Source organism: Pristis pectinata, chromosome 34 (assembly GCF_009764475.1).
Source record: "Pristis pectinata isolate sPriPec2 chromosome 34, sPriPec2.1.pri, whole genome shotgun sequence".
NCBI lineage: Eukaryota > Metazoa > Chordata > Chondrichthyes > Rhinopristiformes > Pristidae > Pristis > Pristis pectinata.
Window position 1 is genome coordinate 10729535 of NC_067438.1, and position 17648 is coordinate 10747182.

At 52.3% G+C, this 17648-nt stretch overlaps 1 protein-coding gene across 1 annotated transcript in view; it reads right to left on the reverse strand.

Moving 5' to 3' along the window:
- Positions 1-11329, reverse strand: part of LOC127585950 (zinc finger and BTB domain-containing protein 4-like) — a 33123-nt gene extending 21794 nt beyond the window's left edge. Inside the window, exons 1-5 of the mRNA XM_052043706.1 lie at positions 11182-11329; positions 9290-9468; positions 5437-6011; positions 3672-3755; positions 2974-3615 (exon numbers count right to left, since the gene is read on the reverse strand). Of these exons, the coding sequence (XP_051899666.1) occupies positions 2974-3615; positions 3672-3755; positions 5437-5994 (1284 nt within the window). The 5' untranslated portion in view covers positions 5995-6011; positions 9290-9468; positions 11182-11329. The remainder of the gene's footprint in view (positions 1-2973; positions 3616-3671; positions 3756-5436; positions 6012-9289; positions 9469-11181) is intronic.
- Between the last annotated feature and the right edge of the window lie 6319 nt (positions 11330-17648).

Sequence of the window (17648 nt, forward strand, 5' to 3'; positions counted from 1 at the left end):
TCTGCCCATAGGCAACCAGCAGAAGGGGGTGATGTTGGTCTTACTCCAGCCCGGCCTGACAGTGAACGTCGGCTGGACATAAAACTACATTCCAATCAGTTTCTCAATGAGAGGCTCAAGTGGAAAAATCATTCCCATAGATTCACACCGCATCCAAGGTGGCCATTTGGCCCATTCTGGCCATGTCAGATCCTTGAAAGAGCTGTCCAGTCAAGCCCACAACCCTTTTACCCCTGAAAGTGGTCTTTAAAGGTAATGGGGAGATTGGCGATAAAGTTACTGATCTTGGGGAACAGTGGTACAAGGAAGGCGAGAGATGACAGGGGCTTCCTCCACACCTTGCGCCCTCTCCAAATGCCCGACATCAGGAATAAAATCTCACAGAAAAGACTTGGTTTGAAGCTTAGAAACAGATGGATAAGCTGTTGAGGGTGATGTGCTTCAACCATCATCCTTGCTGCTTTGGCAAACCTCCTCAGGCAGCCCTCTGCCTCGATGGACTCAGACGGTGCAGTATGCCCTGTATGTGCACCATTCATGCTCCCAATCAGGTGATGCCTCAGAATAAATCCCTCTACTGCCCTTCCCCATTTCCATACTCCCCTGCAACCCTCCAGCAACTCTCGCCTCCACTTTCATCCTACTGGCACCAAGTACTCAGACTCCATCTCCCAAATCTCTTCCGCCTCACTCTCCGCCCCAACCACTCAAAACCAAGGAGACTGATTTACCAGGAGCCTCATGTGACGTCTTGCATTCCTAACCTTCGGGAACTAGCTACCTCCCTCCGGTTCGCAGTCAAACTTTGGTTGGTTTTGCTCCCGCAAGGAGCTTGGTGACATTTCACTGTCAATGTTTCTGTGGTTGAGGGGCAAGTATTCGAGTGGTTCTGAGTTTCGGTCACAGTTCAAGCTGATGGGACAGGAGTGATGCACAAGACAGAATGCCACACCGATCCATCTTAGCTAAATAAGGTCTCAGTCACAAATCTGGGCTTTAAAGAAGGCCACAAAGGAGAGGTGGAGTTAGTGGGGGGGTCCGGAGCTCAGGCAGGACCTCAGTGTGGTGGCTTAAACACTTACCCATGCACACACTTGATATTACCCTTCTCCAAAGTTCAAAGTCCATACAACCTTTGGAACCTGATACTGGTTGTCTGCTCTCTTCTGCAAAGCCTCCAGAGTACCCGTACTTCACTCACGTGACCAAACTCAACTAAGAACTCAGGGTAGGCTCAGTCAGAGCAGGGACCACTTCAGAGAAAAGTTCCTCATTCTCCAACTTAACCCCTTACCAGTGCATGTATCCCGCCGGACCATGGACCTCTGTTTTGTCTGGCTCCACCCGATCACGTTAACACGCTTCATACAGTGCACAACATCTCAGCGCGCCCATCAACCTCTCCCTGGTCTCTCTGATATCTGCAGCCCGATCAGTCCACTCCACCCCACCTACAATCCCAGGTTCAGCAACACGCTGAGCTGCTGGCCGTCTCCAGTCCCAGGGTACTGGGTGTGGATAAGGAACCTAGGAGTCCAAGTCCATAGTTCCCTGAAAGTGCCAACACAGCTCAATAAGGTGATGAACAAGCCAGATCTCATGCTTGCCTTCATAGGTCAGGGCCCAGAATTTAAGAGTTAGGACATTACATTGCAACTTTACAAAGCACTGGTTCGATCACATTTGGAGTATTGTGTGCCGTTCTGGTTGCTGTATCATAGGAAAGAGGTGATTGTACTGGAGAGAGTGCAGAGGAGATGTTGCCTGGATTGGAGGACTGTAGTTTAGTTGTAGGGAGAGACTGGAGAGGCTGTGCTTGTTTTCCCTGGATCGAAGGAGGCTGAGAGGTGACCTGATAGAAGTCTGTAAGATTATGAGAGACATGGATAGGGCAGATTGTTAGAATCTTTTTTCCCCATGATAGAGGTAAGAAAAAGAGAGGGCATGGGTTTAAGGAGTTTTAGGGGGGATCTGGGGGGGTAAGTTTTTCACACAGAGTGGTTGATATCTGGAACGGGCTGCCAGAGGACGTGGTGGAACCAGATACAATCTCTATGTTTAAGAGACATTCAGACAGACACTTAACTAGGCAAGGCGTAGAAGGATACAGTCCTATTGCGGGCAAATGGGATTAGTGTAGGTGGACAGAGAGATCAACATGGACATGATGGGCCAAAGGGCCTGTTTCTGTGCTGTATCGTTACTGAACCCAGGCTCCAGTGGGTCCTGGTTGGGGAGCTGGCCCTGGTGTCACAGTGATGGCAGTGAAGAGGGAGTGAGGGAGGGAGGGGAGACCGTTGTCGGGGTACTGGGGAGCACCTGTTGCTGCAAGGAGCTGAGGAGTGGGTTAGGGGAGCGATTACTGAAACTAGAGCATTGACATCCTTCACTGCGAACCCGGTGAATCCAACACCTGCACCGAAAGAAAGCAAACTGCTGCAAAGACACGGCGGGTCAGGCAGCATCCATGGAGGCAGAGGGACGGTCAACGTTTCGGATCGAAGCAAGTCCTGATGCGGGTCTCGACCCGAAATGCCGACCATCCCTCTGCCTCCGCGGACGCTGCCTTACCCACCGAGTCTTTGCAGCTTGGTTTTTCACCCATTCCTCGCTCCGCTGCGCCAAGGTCCCTCGTGTCGACGGCCCTCCCCTGAAGAGGAAATGGCCCAGGGGCCCTCAGCGCCGACTGATCGTGAACGGCCGACAAACTGACGGGGGGGGGGGGGGGGGACGCCTACGGACGGCAAAGGCAGACCCACCCCCGGGGGAGATGGGGGTGGGGAAACCAAACCGGCCTGACCAATGCCCAGCTCCTCATCTCTCGGGATGCCCGACGGACAGGGCAGGGAGAGGGGGAGGGAGGGAGGGAGAGAGGGAGGGGGAGGGAGGGAGAGGGCGGGGAGGGAGGGAGGGAGGAGGGAGAGGGCAGGGAGGGAGGGAGGGAGAGGCCAGGGGCCCCCTTCAGTTGAGGGCCGTGGCCCGCTGCAGTTTCTCGCAGGCGGATCTGTGCCGCAGGAAGCTGTCCCGCCACATGAACTTCTTGCCGCAGATGTGGCACTCGAAGGGCTTGTGGCCGGTGTGGATCTTCATGTGCTCCACCAGGTGATGCTTCATCTTGAACTTCTTGCTGCAGATGGTGCAGCCGAAGGGCCGCAGGTTGAGGTGCATGTTGATGTGCCGGTCCCGCTGGCTCTTGTGGGTGAAGGCCTTGCCGCAGTGGCAGGCGAACATCTTGCCGCCGGCGGCCCCGCCAGCCCCCGCCCCCGTCTGCGCCGCCCCATGCCGGGCCTCGTCCTGCAGCCGGCACAGCCCCAGTGCAGCGCCGGCGCCGGGCGGCGGGTACCCGCTCTCCTCCGCCCCCTCGTAGGCGAACTCCTCGGAGGAGCCACACAGGTCGGAGGGCTCCTCGAACGGGGGTTCCTCAGCGGCGGCGCCCAGCAGCTCAGGGCCGGCCAGGGTGCAGACATCGGTGATGCTGAGCGACTGGGGCTCGGCCCTCCGGCAGCCTGCCGTCTTGACGAAGTGGTGCTCGTCCTCCTCGCAGGTCAGCACCAGGTCCTCCTCCGGCTTCTCCTTCTTGACGAAGACCCAGCGCGGGTGCGGGCCCGGGCCGGGCTGGGCACATGCCAGGCCGGTGGAAGAGGCTGTCAGCCAGGCCTCCTTTCCCCCGCCCCCCTCCCCTCCCTGGTTGCTGGTGACCTTCGGCTTCCGGCTCCTTGGCCTTGTCCGCCTCGTCCCTCCTCCTCGTCCTCCACCTGCGGCAGAAGAAAGTCGAGGTCGGGTGTGCCGTCACGTACATGGGTCCTCGTTTGCACAGGTGCACTGCAGTCAAAAACTTACTTGCAGCGGCACCACGATGCAGAGCATCAGATACTCAACATTCACAGGGAAAAGAGGAATAGATAGAGTGGACAGCCAGCGCCTCTTTCCCAGGGCACGGATGCTCAATACAAGAGGGCATGGCTTTAAAGTAATGGTTGGAAGTTCAAGGGAGATATCAGAGGGAGGTTTTTTACCCAGAGAGTGGTTGGGGCATGGAATGCGCTGCCTGGGGCGGTGGTGGAGGCAGGTACATTGGTCAAATTCAAGAGGTTACTAGATAAGCATATGGAGGAATTTAAAATAGAGGGATATGTGGGAGGAAGGGGTTCGATAGTCTTAGGTGAGGTTTAAAGGTCGGCACAACATTGTGGGCCGAAGGGCTTGTACTGTGCTGTACTGTTCTATGGTTCTAAAACATAAATTATATAAAATTGTACAAGAAAGAACACAATTAGCAAGGAAGAGCAAGGACGTTTGAGCGCAGCAGTTGGGAGGTTTGAGCGCAGGAGCCGGGAGGTTTGAGCGCAGGAGCCGGGAGGTTTGAGTATAAGCGTGTTATCCTGACTGGAGGTCTGTGACCAGTGGTGTTCTGCAGGGATCAGTGCTGGAACCCCTGTTTGTGAGATGTATAAATGACTTGGACGGAAATGTAGATGGGTTGGTTAGTAAGTTTGTGGATGAGGCAAAAATTAGTGGCGTTGTGGACAGTGATGAAGGTCATCAAGGATACATCAGGATATAGAGCAGTTACAGTTATGGGTGGATAATTGGCAGATGGGGACTAATCTGAGCAACTATGAGGTGTTTGCACTTTGGGAGGTCAAATGTAAGGGGAAAGTATACAGTTAATGGCAGGACCCTTAACAGCACTGATGTACAGAGGGGATCCTGGGGTCTAAGTCCTGGGGTCCTTCCTGAAAGTGCCCACGCAAGTAGATAAACTGGCAACAGGAGTAGATAGAGTGGTACAGAAGGCATACGGCACACATGCCTTCATCACTAAGGGCATAGAGTACAAGTCAAGAGGTCGTGTTGCAGCTATATAAAACTTTAGTTGGGCCGCACTTGGAGTACTGTGTGTAATTCTGGTCGCCCCATTACAGGAAGGATGTGGAGGCTTTGGAGAGGGTGCAGAAGAGGTTCACCAGAATGCTGCCTGAATTAGAGAGCATGAGCTGTAAGGAGAGGTTGGACAAACCTGGGTTGTTTACTCTGGAGCGTCGGAGGCTGAGGGGAGACCTGATAGAAGTTTATAAAACTATGAGAGGCATCAATTGGGGAGACAGTCAGTCTTTTTTCCAAAAAAAATGGCAGTATTTGACATTTCTGCCCTCTAGAAATGTCAAATACTAGAGGGCAGAACTTGAAAGTGAGAGGGGGAAGTTTAAAGGAGATGTTTGGGGCAAGTTTCTTTTACACAGAGAGTGGTGGGTGCCTGGAACGGGCTGCCAGGGCTGGCGGTGGAGGCAGATACGGTCGAGCTGTTGTTTAGACAGACACAGGAATATGGAGGGATATGGATCACGTGGGGGCAGAAGGGATTTGGTTTAATCTGGCAGACACGGTGGGCTGAAGGGCCTGTCCCTGCTCCGTACTGCTCCGCGTCCCGCCTACCTCCTCCTCGTCCTCCTCCTCGTCCTCTGGCGCCTCGTCCGCCTTCACCGCCACCTCCTCCAGCTCGGGCCTGGCCTCGCCCACCTCCCGGGGGCTGAAGTAGTTGCTGCTGCTGGGCGACTGGCTGTCGGCGGTGCGGCAGGGGCGCTGGCAGCTGGGGGTGGGGGCCGGGGGCGGCTGGCTGTCCCTCAGCAGCTCGGTGCACTTGTCCACCACGTGCCACATCTGCAGGAAGCTGCCCACCGTCAGGTAGCTGACGATGTCAGCCGGCAGCACGGCCAGCCGCCCGGCGTAGCAGGAGGCCAGGATGCTCTCGAAGGCGCGGGAGTCCATCACGCCGGGCAGCACCAGGCGGCTGGTGTTGCGGAACAGCACCTGGTCATGAAAGTAGGGCGAGGAGGCGGCCAACACAGCCCGGTGCGCCTTGAACACCTTGCCCTGCACGTGGATGGAGATGTCGCAGAACTTGCCCTCCATCCGCTGCTGGTTCAGACTCTCCAGGAGGCTGCTGCTGAAGTTGGGAAAGTCCACGTACAGCACGTTGTTCCCTGCCTCCATGGCTCTGGTGCTCCTGGCTGCTGGTGGGGGTGGGGGTGGGGGTGGGGGGGGGGGGGGGGAGGTGGGGAGAGAGAGAACACAGGACGGACGCTTAACACAAGGTCACTGTGCCGGTCACAGAAGGGGACCGGAGTCTGGAGCAGCACGCGCAGCGCTGGAGGGACGCAGCAGGGCAGGCAGCGTCAGTGGAGGGAGACAGACAGGTGGGGTCGAGGCCCCCCCCCACCCCCCCCATCATCTGGGTGACAGCCAGTCCCCACCCGAAACGTCAACTGTCCATCTACCCCCCCCACAGGTGCTGCCTGACCCGCTGAGCTCCCACCAACATCGAGCCATGCAGCGCAGAGACAGGCCCTTCGGCCCACCACATCCATGCCTACCTCCTTGGCCTCTACACTAATCCCACCTGCCTGCATCAGGACCATATCCTCCTATACCCTGCCTAATTAAGTGTCTCTAAAAACCTCTTAAATTCCACTACCCCCAGGCACAATTACACATGTGTAAACTATGTATAATTTATATTAAGTTTACTTGAACTTATGTTTGTCCTCGTTTGGTTATGTACTGTACTGCTGCTGCAAGAGTTAATTTTCACGGCATTTACACCCCATGTCTGTGACAACAATGAACTTAGACCTGAACAGTTACTACACTTAAAAGGCACTTAGACGGGTACACGGAGAGGAAAGGATACGGGCCAAACACGGGCAAATGGGACCAGCTCAGGGAGGCAACTTGGTCGGCATGGACGAGTTGGGCCGAAGGGCCTGTTTCCGTGCTGCATTACACTGTAACCTCCTCCGGTAGCGCATTCCAACGTAAAAACCCTCAGATCCCCATCCTCTCACCTTAAACCTATGCCCTCTTGTTTTGATACCCTGATCACGGGAAAAAGATTCTATCTCAGCGTATCTATGCCTCTCGTAATCTGATGCACTTTTATACGGACACCCTTCAGCCTCCTTTGCTCCAGGGAAAACAAGCCCACCTTATCCAATCTCTCCCCACACAACTAGTCCTCCATTCCCAGCGACACCCCGGTGAATCTCCTCTACACCCTCTCCATCGCAATCGCACTCTGGTGATTGAGGCTTGAAACCAGCACCGCACTTGGGTCTAACAGTTTCCCAATGAGTGGAGATTCATTTGTCCTTCTCCACCGTCCCCCAGCAGGAACAGGAGGGGGTCCTCACCCCACTGAAGCACAGCTGACCTACTCCTCCACTCCTTTGCTCCAATCCCACTGACCCTCTACCCAACATCTCAGTCCCAGCGCGGCACCATCCTTGTCCACGGGATTGATGCTGAGATTGGGATTGGTGTGAAGGGAGCAGAGAGCTGCACGCTCCAACGAGGTGATCGAACGCCAATCAATAGGCTTTGTTGATGCGGGGATATTACAGCTGGCTCCACACAGGAACGTGGAGAGAATTCACGTGCTTTGTTGATGGTGCGGAGGTTCTGGGGAAACGGGAGGTGAGCCACTGGCTGGGAATACTCGATCTCTTGTAGCTGCTCCTGTTATGTGGGCGAGTGCTTACAATGCTTACAGAATACAAGGTTAATGGCAGGACTTTTAGCAGTGTGGAGGAACAGAGGGATCTTGGGGTCCACGTCCATAGATCCCTCAAGGTTGCCACGCTGGTCGATAGGGTTGTTAAGAAGGCGTATGGAGTTTTGGCCTTCATTAGTCAGGGTATTGAGTTCAAGAGCCATGAGGTGATGTTGCAGCTCTACAGAATTCTGGTCAGACCACACTTGGAGTATTGTGTTCAGTTCTGGTCGCCTCATTGTAGGAAGGATGTGGAAGCTTCAGAGAGGGTGCAGAGGAGATTTACCAGGATGCTGCCTGGATTGGAGACCATGTGTTATGAGGATAGGTTGAGTGAGCTAGGGCTTTTCTCTTTGGAGAGAAGGAGGATGAGAGGTGACTTGATAGAGGTGTACAAGATGATAAGAGGCATAGATCGAGTGGACAGTCAGAGACTTTTTCCCAAGGCAAAAATGGCTAACACGAGGGGGCATAATTTTAAGATAATTGGAGGAAGGTATAAGGGGGATGTCAGAGGTAAGTTTTTTTTATACAGAGAGTGGTGAGTGTATGGAACGCACTGCCGGCAGAGGTTGTGGGGGCAGATACATTAGGGACATTTAAGAGACTCTTAGATAGACACATGAATGATAGAGAAATGGAGGGCTCTGTGGGAGGGAAGGGTTAGATAGATCTTAGAGCAGGATAAGATGTCGGCACAATATTGTGGGCTGAAGGATCTGTACTGTGCTGTAGTGTTCTATGTTCTAATATTAACCCTTTCAAAATAAATGGTTTGATGCCTTTGTTTGGTGAACACACAAACACACCTGCTAACGTTGCCTATGTGGGCATGAGGAACTGAGGGTTTTTTTTCCTGCATAGGAGGTGGTTGGTGTCTGGAACGCACTGCCTTGGGGGCGGGGGGCAGGGGGGAGTGGAGGTAAAGACTCTCACAGCATTTAAGAAGCATCTAGACAAGCACTTGAATCACCGAGGTGCAGATATTTATGAACCCAGTGGGGTGGAAATATCAACACTAGAGGACATAGGTTTAAGGTGAGAGGGGGAAAGTTTAAAGGAGATTTAAAGGCAAGTTTTGTTTACACAGAGGGTGGTGGGTGCCTGGAACGGGCTGCCGGGGGAGGTGGTGGAAGCAGATATGACAGCAAGGTTTAAGAGGCACTTAGATGGGCACAGGAACAGGCAGGGTGGAGGGATAGGGACTCTGTGTAGGCAGTGGGATGTCAAATTGGCATCACGGTCAGGACAGACATGGTGGGCCGAAGGGCCTGTTCCTGTGCTGTACTGTTCTATGTAACATGGGTAAACAGGATTAGTCTGGATGACTGCAATGGTTGGCATGGACAAGATGGGCCGAAAGGCCTGCTTCTGTGTTTTACAACTCTATGAGGTTCAAAGCAGATATCTCATGAAGGAATGTGACAGTGCAGGGCACAGAAGTGAAGTTACATAAAGAGTAATCCAGACAGAGAGAATTTACAACACCACACACTTGCACTGTATTTCCTTTGGTAACGAGGTCCTGGACTTTGTCAACTCGCCAGGGAAAAAGACTATTTCTAGTCTTATCAGCTCTTGAGATTATAAAAGATGGTTAGGTCTGGGCTTCGTCTCGTTATGGTAAAGCCTAAAGAACGATAAAAAGAACCCCTGCTTCTCCAGGCTTCTTGTGGCCTCTGAAGTACCTCCGAAATGTACGCACAGCTGGAATGTAGGAAAGGCAGCAGTTCTACGTACAGCTGAGATCCCACGGACAGCAATCAGGCAACAACCCTGTCTGTGGTGCCGGTCCAGGGTAGAAATATTGGGCAGGAAATCCCTCTGCGAAGGTACTTGGTCCTGCAAATGATTTCCAGTCAAGGGGCCCCCATCTCCATCTCAGCAGGCCTGGTCAGTCTTGTCCACAGAGCCACACACTGCCAGGGTTGAAAACAGGAGAGAGCTAATTAACCCAACCATCCAGCAAGCCCAGAACCCAAACTAAACAAATCCACTTTCTTCCCAGTACAATTTGAGGGAAAACACATCAGCTGGAAGTGTTCAAGGCTCCCATCTCTTTAGATACTGGATTAATGAAATAATTTTGAATATATCAAGTATTCATTTCTCCAGATCCATTGTTATCAAGGACATCTGAACTTCTCAGTTCAATTCCAGCCCGTAACTCACCCCCAGATAATTGTTATTCCATATATAAACACACGAACCTCCCCATTAAATTATAGCCTGTGGTTCAGTCCCAGGTGACTATTATTCCATATATGAACCATCTTGAACCCATTGATTTGATTCCAACCTGTAACTCACTCTCTGGCAACTGTTACTCCGCACATAAACACCCTGAAACACTCAAATAAATCATACACCTGAGACTGAGTCACAGGATATGCAAATCCTCTGAACTCCCCATTTAGTCTGTGGATTACTCCCAGGTATGTAGTATTCATTTTATAATCCATTGGAACCATTTGATTAGATTCCAGCCCATAATTCCCTCTTGGAAACCCATCTTTCTAATATATAAGTGATCTAAGTCAGATTTCAATCTATAATTCAGCTGAGGACACAATTCTCCATGTCCTGATGACCCAGCCACTTGAGAGGAAGCAGGTGTCACAACGTGCAGACCTGATACAAAACACTCGATGTACAGGTCTGATACAAACCACACACAGACACACACCATGTACGTAGACCTGCATACACTCACACGAATTATAACTCCTGCTTATATGTATGCACCCTCTCATGCACACAAACATACATACAACCCCATAAATGCATGCCAATGCGCAAACACCAACACATACTTGCAAAAGTACACATATACACACCTACATCCAGAGTCAAAAATGCACACGCAGATACACGCACATAAATCTAAATATACAACTGTAGACACACACCCATTTACAGTTGCAAACACCTACATATTCACACCTCTACACGTATACACCTACACACTCTATATATACATACACACATATACACACTTACACACAGATGAATATGCACACACCTATTCACACAGGCGCATATGCACGCACCTATTTGAACACGTATACATGCACACACACACACACCTATATGTACATTCATGAACCAAAAGGTGCATACACAAACCTGTATACACATGCACACACCTGTGTACGATTACACACACCTATATATACACACAGCTGTATACATGCAAGTGTGTGCATGCACACACGACCTTCATGTACACACTGACATTACCTCAGACAACAGGGCCTGTGTTTCTACACATGCATTACCAACACATGGACCCACCTCTGCACCCCCGACCTGTGCAGCACAAGACTAAACCTGTGCATTGACTCGCACCCCGGGGGAGTGTCCCGGACCCCCGCCCGTCCGCCCCCGATCACCCTCAGCCCCCGGGCTGTGCGCCGCGGCCCACGGTGACCCCCTCCGGCTGTGCCCGGGGGAGGGGAGGGCCTGTCCAGGCCGTGGCTCGGCCGCCCGGTCCCCGGCCCCACACACGGGCGCTCCGGCCCGGACGCGGGCCGGCTACCAGAGGCCGAGGCTTTGTGCCGGGCCTCGGGGCGGGGACGGCGGCGGTGGCGGGGCGGGGCGGGGCGGCGGTGGCGGGCCCGGGCGGTACTCACGGCGGGCGGCGGGCGGAGGCTGCGCCTGGCGGCGGCCGCGGCTCCCGGTCCGGATCAGGGCGGCGGGAGGACAGGGCAGCGCCCCCAGCCGGCACCGAGCGGCAGAGCGGGCGGGCGGGTGACCCGGTCCGGTCCGGGCGGCGGGGGGACCCGGGAGGGGACCGGGTCCGGGCGGTAGGGACACCCGGGAGGGGACCGGGTCCGGGCGGCAGGAGACCCGGGAGGGGACCGGGTCCGGTCCGGGCGGTGGAGGGACCGGGTCCGGGCGGCGGGGGGACCCGGGAGGGGACCGGGTCCGGGCGGCAGGAGACCCGGGAGGGGACCGGGTCCGGTCCGGGCGGTGGAGGGACCGGGTCCGGGCGGTAGGGACACCCGGGAGGGGACCCGGTCCGGGCGTCAGGAGACCCGGGAGGGGACCCGGTCCGGGGCGGGGACCCGGTCCCAGCAGAGACCGGGCACCGGGAGTCCCGGTCCGGGCGTCAGGAGCCTCCAGACCCGGGAACCCGGAGTCCTGGACACGGAGAGCGGGCGGTCCGGGTACCGGGACTCCAGCGGCGGTGGACACGGGCAGTAACGTTTGCACCGGGAGCGGGCGGCGGGCGGAGACCCGGTCCGGGCTCCCGGAGCAGCGGACACCAGGAGTACCCGGCTTTGGGAGGTGGCGCCAGGATGGCGGCAATAGGAGCCCAGGGTACCGGGACCCCATGGATCCAGGAGCACTGGGACCCCATGGAACCAGGAGCCCATGGATCCAGGAGCACCGGGACCCCATGGAACCAGGAGCCCATGGATCCAGGAGCACCGGGACCCCATGGAACCAGGAGCCCATGGATCCAGGAGCACCGGGACCCCATGGAACCAGGAGCCCATGGAACCAGGAGCCCATGGATCCAGGAGCACCGGGACCCCATGGAACCAGGAGCCCATGGAACCAGGAGCCCATGGATCCAGGAGCACCGGGACCCCATGGAACCAGGAGCCCATGGAACCAGGAGCCCATGGATCCAGGAGCAGCAGGCATGGAGAGCACTGGGCACCGGGATTGGTGGGCACCGGGAGCATGGACACTGGCAGTCCTGGGTATTGGGATCGTGATCTCCAGGAGGTCCTAGGCACTCTGAGCTGTGGGCACCGGAAGAGGCGGACACTGGGATCCCCAAGAGCAGGGATCCAAGCACAGGGCACCGGGGGCTCCGGGAGAGGCAGACGCCAGGACTGGGATGTTGGGAGTCCAGGGCACCCTGAGCCGTGAGCACCGGGAGTGTCAGACAGGGCCAGTCAATGCATGGAGCCCTGGGCAACAATGATGCTGGGCACCGGCTCGACAGACTCCGGCAGCTCCAGGAGCAGAGACACCAGGAGCCCTGGGTACCAGGATAACTCGGCATACAGAGCCCATCTGGAGGGGGCCAGGAACCACTGGGCAGTGGGAGGACCAGTCGGCAGGAGCACCGGGTATTGGGAGTACAGGGCAGGCACTGGGAGCTGGTCAGCAGCAGTCCCAGACACAGGGCACCTGGAGCATAGCCACTCCTGGATACTGGGAACAGCCGGATTATGAGACAATTGGAACCCTGAGGTACCCGAAACCCTGTGCACCCAGCACGTACAGTAGAAATGCTGGAAATGGGCCAAATGCAGGCGAACGGGAAGGAGACACACGGTAGTGTGGCGGTTAGCGTGACGCTATTGCAGTGCCAACGACCCGGGTTCAATTCCCGCCGCTGTCTGTAAGGAGTTTGTACGTTCTCCCCGTGTCTGCGTGGGTTTCCTCCGGGTGCTCCAGTTTCTTCCCACATTCCAAAGACATACAGGTTAGGAAGTTGTAGGCACACTTTGTTGGCGCCGGAAGTGTGGTGACACTTGCGGGCTGCCCCCAGAACACTCTACACAAAAGATGCATTTCACTGTGTTTCGATGTACATGTGACTAATAAAGGAATCAAATCAAATCTTAGTGCAGATAGGCACCATAGTCGACATGGACAAGGTGGGTCGGAGAACTCATTTCGATGCTGGACAACTCTAGGAGGTGGAGATGTTCACCAGCGATCATGCAATGCTTAGTTGTGTCTGCATCTCCTCTGGTGATGCAGTGAGACCTGGACGACATTCAGGCGCGGGCTGATGATCAGGAGATAACATTCTCACTGCGCTAATATGCCGTACAGTAACCATCTCCAACAGGGCACAAATAAAACCTTGACATCCTGGAAATGTTCCACAGGTCGGTCAGTGCCTGTGGAGAGTGAAACAGGAGTGACGTTTTGCAGGTCAATGGCCTTTCATCTGAACATTTCCAGCATCTGCAGTTTTTGCTTTCCAACGAGGGTGAAGCTGACCTTGGCATTACCACCGCTGAGTCGTCCACCCTCAACATTCTGGGGTCTCTGTCAACCAAAACTGAGTCGGACCAGCTAGATCTTCTCATGGTGGGTGGTGAATCTCTGGAATTCTCTGCCCCAGAGAGTTGTGGAGTATCCAAAGAAGTATTTAAAGTGAAGGTAGATAAATAGAACATAGAACAGTACAGTACAGCACAGGGCCTTAAGCCCACCATGTTGTGCCGAACTAGTTAAGCTCATGACACCTAATTAAACTAATCTCTTCTGCTTGTATGTGGTCCATATTCTTTCATTCTCTGCACATTCATGTGCCTATCTAAGAGACTTTTAAACACCTCTATCGTATCTGCCTCCACCACCAGCCCTGGCAGCACATTCCAGGCACCCACCTGTAAAAGGACTTGCCCCAGCACATCTCCTTTGAACTTTCCCCCTCTCACCTTGAATGCATGTCCTCTAGTATTAGATATTTCGACCCTGGGAAAAAGATACCAGCTGTCAAACTCTATTAGATCAAGGGATTGAGGACCATGGGGATCTGGAATAGATAAGGAATTGAAGCCTGGGGTAGATCAGCCATGATCATATTGAATGGTATTGGTGTTGGTTTATTATTGTCACTTGTACCAAGGTACAGTGAAAAACTTGTCTTGCATACCGATCGAACAGGTCAATTCATTACACAGTGCAGTTACATTGAGGTAGTACAGAGTGCATTGATGTAGTACAGGTAAAAACAATAACAGTACAGAGTAAAGTGTCACAGCTACAGAGAAAGTGCAGTGCAATAATGTGCAAGGTCACAACAAGCAGGCAAGAGGGGCTGCTTGGCCTATTCCACCCCTATTTCCTTGTGTTCTTGTAATAAATCTGTGGCAATGAAAGATGCCAGCGTTTGGGGTGTCCCGTGCTTCTGACTAACAAAAGCCTTTGCACCATTTGCCAAGGCTTTGAGTCGAGTCTGTCGTCATGTGCACAAGTGCAGTGAGGTACAGGTACAATAAAAAACTCGCAGCGGCATCACAGGCACATAGGAACAGACATAAATTACACATACCACCTCCCAAGCACTGCACCCACTTCCACCAAGAGGGCCAATTTAAGCAGGAGGAAATGGACACCACCTGCAGGTTCCCTTCTGAGTGGCTCACCATCCTGGCTTAGAGATAGATCCACCTGTCCTTTATCGTCACTGGGTCGAAATCCTGGACGCACCCCTGCCCATTAACACTGTGAGAAGGACATTCACCAAAAGGACTGCAAGTGGTCCAAGAAGGCAACTCACAGCCATCTTAGTGATGGTATTGGTATAGGTTTATTATTGTCACTTGTACCGAGGTACAGTGAAAAACGTGTCTTGCATACCGATCGTACAGGTCAATTCATTACACAGTGCAGTTACATTGAGTTAGTACAGAGTGCATTGAGGTAGTACAGGTAAAAACAATAACAGTACAGAGTAAAGTGTCACAGCTTTACTCTGAACTTTTAGTGTTTATTAGTTTGGGAAGTTATTACAGGCCGCCCCCGGGTAATAAACACCCAACAGCTACAGAGAAAGTGCAATGCAATAAGGTGCAAGGTCACAACAAGTTAGATCGTGAGGTCAGAGTCCATCTCATTGTATAAGGGAACCATTCAATAGTCTTATCACAGTAGGATAGAAGCTGTCCTTGAGCCTGGTGGTATGTGCCCTCAGGCTCCTGTATCTTCTACCCGATGGGAGATGGTCAATAAATGCTGGCCTTACTACTGCGAATTAATAACACATAACATTTAATGGTCTGGGACATTGTAAACACTTGAGCATTAAACATAGTAAGCAGATTAATAATTGCCCACAGTAGTAAACACAGTACAAGCTGTCTCCGGGTAACGAGCAGGTTCTGTTGTCACAGACGTCAGTAAGTCAATTTTGTCCATAAGTCGGAAAATACACAAATATCACTCGACGTGGTAACCACACCTCCCCAGTATTGTAATGAATGGCATCAAAAGTACATAAGACCAATAAGAAAGAACAATTAAAAGTAGAGAGAGAGAGAGAGAGAGGAAACTAGTTCTGCTGTTCAAAGGAACAAATGTATGCAGCTATGTCAGACTTTTGAATTTAGTCATAATAAGTGGGCTCGTTTGTAAGTACGGGCGTACATAAGTTGGGTGTTTATTACCCGGGAGTGGCCTGTAATAACTTCCCAAACTAATAAGCACTAAAAGTTCAGAGTAAAGCTGTGACACTTTACTCTGTACTGTTATTGTTTTTACCTGTACTACCTCAATGCACTCTGTACTACCTCATTGTAACTGCACTGTGTAATGAATTGACCTGTACAATCGGTATGCAAGACAAGTTTTTCACTGTACCTCAGTACAAGTGACAATAATAAACCTATGCCAATACCAATTAAATACCCATAGTTTTAACCTCTGAGAATATTAAACATACACGTGTAGAATTTGGATTGGAAAGCACCGGTTTTGCACCTGCATGTGGGGAATAGAAGTGACGGAACCCAGGTCAGGTTATGCTTGTGATCATCTCCAAGTGAAATGGTGCCCATCCTGAATGAAACTGGCCAGGTATTTCCATGCCACAGCGCTCTGTAAACACGTTCATCCTCAGGCAGATGGGACTGCCGGACGTTTTCCGTGACCGACACTTCCCAGAGGGACACAGGAAGTAGGAGCAGCAGTAGGAGGCCACTCGGACCCTCAAGCCTTCCCCACTATCCAATATAATCGTGGCTACTGTAGCCCAGGTCTCAACAACTCCTCCGTCCCAGTTCCCCAGATCCCGCAATCTTTCAAAAATCTTTCAACTTCCTATTCAAATATCTCCAGTGATCCAGCTTCCTCACCCTTCCAGGATACAGAGTTCCAGAGATTCACCGTCCCCCCTCTGTGAGAAGTTGTTGCTACACACCTCAGTTTTGGAATTGGAATATTCCTGGGTTTTTTTGCACAATTTATTTCTTTTTGGAATTTATAGTAATTTCATGTCTTTGCACTGTACTGTTGCTGCAAAACAACACATTTCACGACATCATTCAGTGACAATAAACCTGATTCTGATTCTGGAATTGGTTTATTATTGTCATATGTACCGAGGCACAGTGAAAAGCTTTGTTTTGCATGCCATCCGTACAGATCATTTCACCACAAGGGGCCATTGAGGTAGTATAAGGGAAAAGCAATAGCAGAATGCAGAATATACAGCTACAGAGAAAGTGCAGTGCAGGCAGACAATAAGGTTCAAGGGCCATGATGAGGTAGATTATGAGGTCAAAAAGTCCATTCAAGAGTCTTAGAACACCAAACAGTACAGCACAGGAACAGGCCCTTCAGCCCACGATATTGTGCCAACTAATTAAACTAGTAATTAAATGCCTAATTAATCTAATCCCTTCTGCCTACACAATTCCCATATCCCTCCATACCCCTCTCACCTTAAATGCATAACCGCGGGATAGAAGCTGTCCTTGAACCTGGTGGTGCATGTTTTCAAGCTTTTGTACCCTCTGCCCACTGGAAGGTGGGAGAAGAGAGAATGTGGGAGGGGGTCTTTGATTATTCTGGCTGCTTTACCAAGGCAGTGAGAAGTGTGGACAGAGTCCATGGAGGGGAGGCTGGTTTCTGTGATGGACTGAGCTGTGTTTTTAAATGACTGCCCCATACCTTGTAACTATGTCCTCTTTATTCGAGACTCTCCCACTAGTGGAAACACCTCAGCATCTACCCTGTCACGTCTCGCTTGGATCTTATGTGTTGCAATAAGGTCACCCCTCATTCTTCTAAACTCCAAGGAGTACAGACCCTAACTGTTTAGCCAGAATCCTGGAGAGGATAAGTACTTGCTTGGCTCCAAACATCCACTGAGCATTGCCTCAGCAAGGACCACAACAGCACAGTGATAAAACCAGAGGTCTTCTGAAAATGAGATTGAAGCACTTTCTTTAATCATGGAGAGTTCTACTCTCAGGGTAGTGAATCTCTGGAATTCTCTGTCCCAGGAGGTGGTGGGGGCTGGATCAGCAGATGTATTTAAGGTGGAGATAAATATTTGAGAAATGGAGGAATTGAGGGTTATGGGGAAACATATAGAAATCCTACAGCACAATTCAGG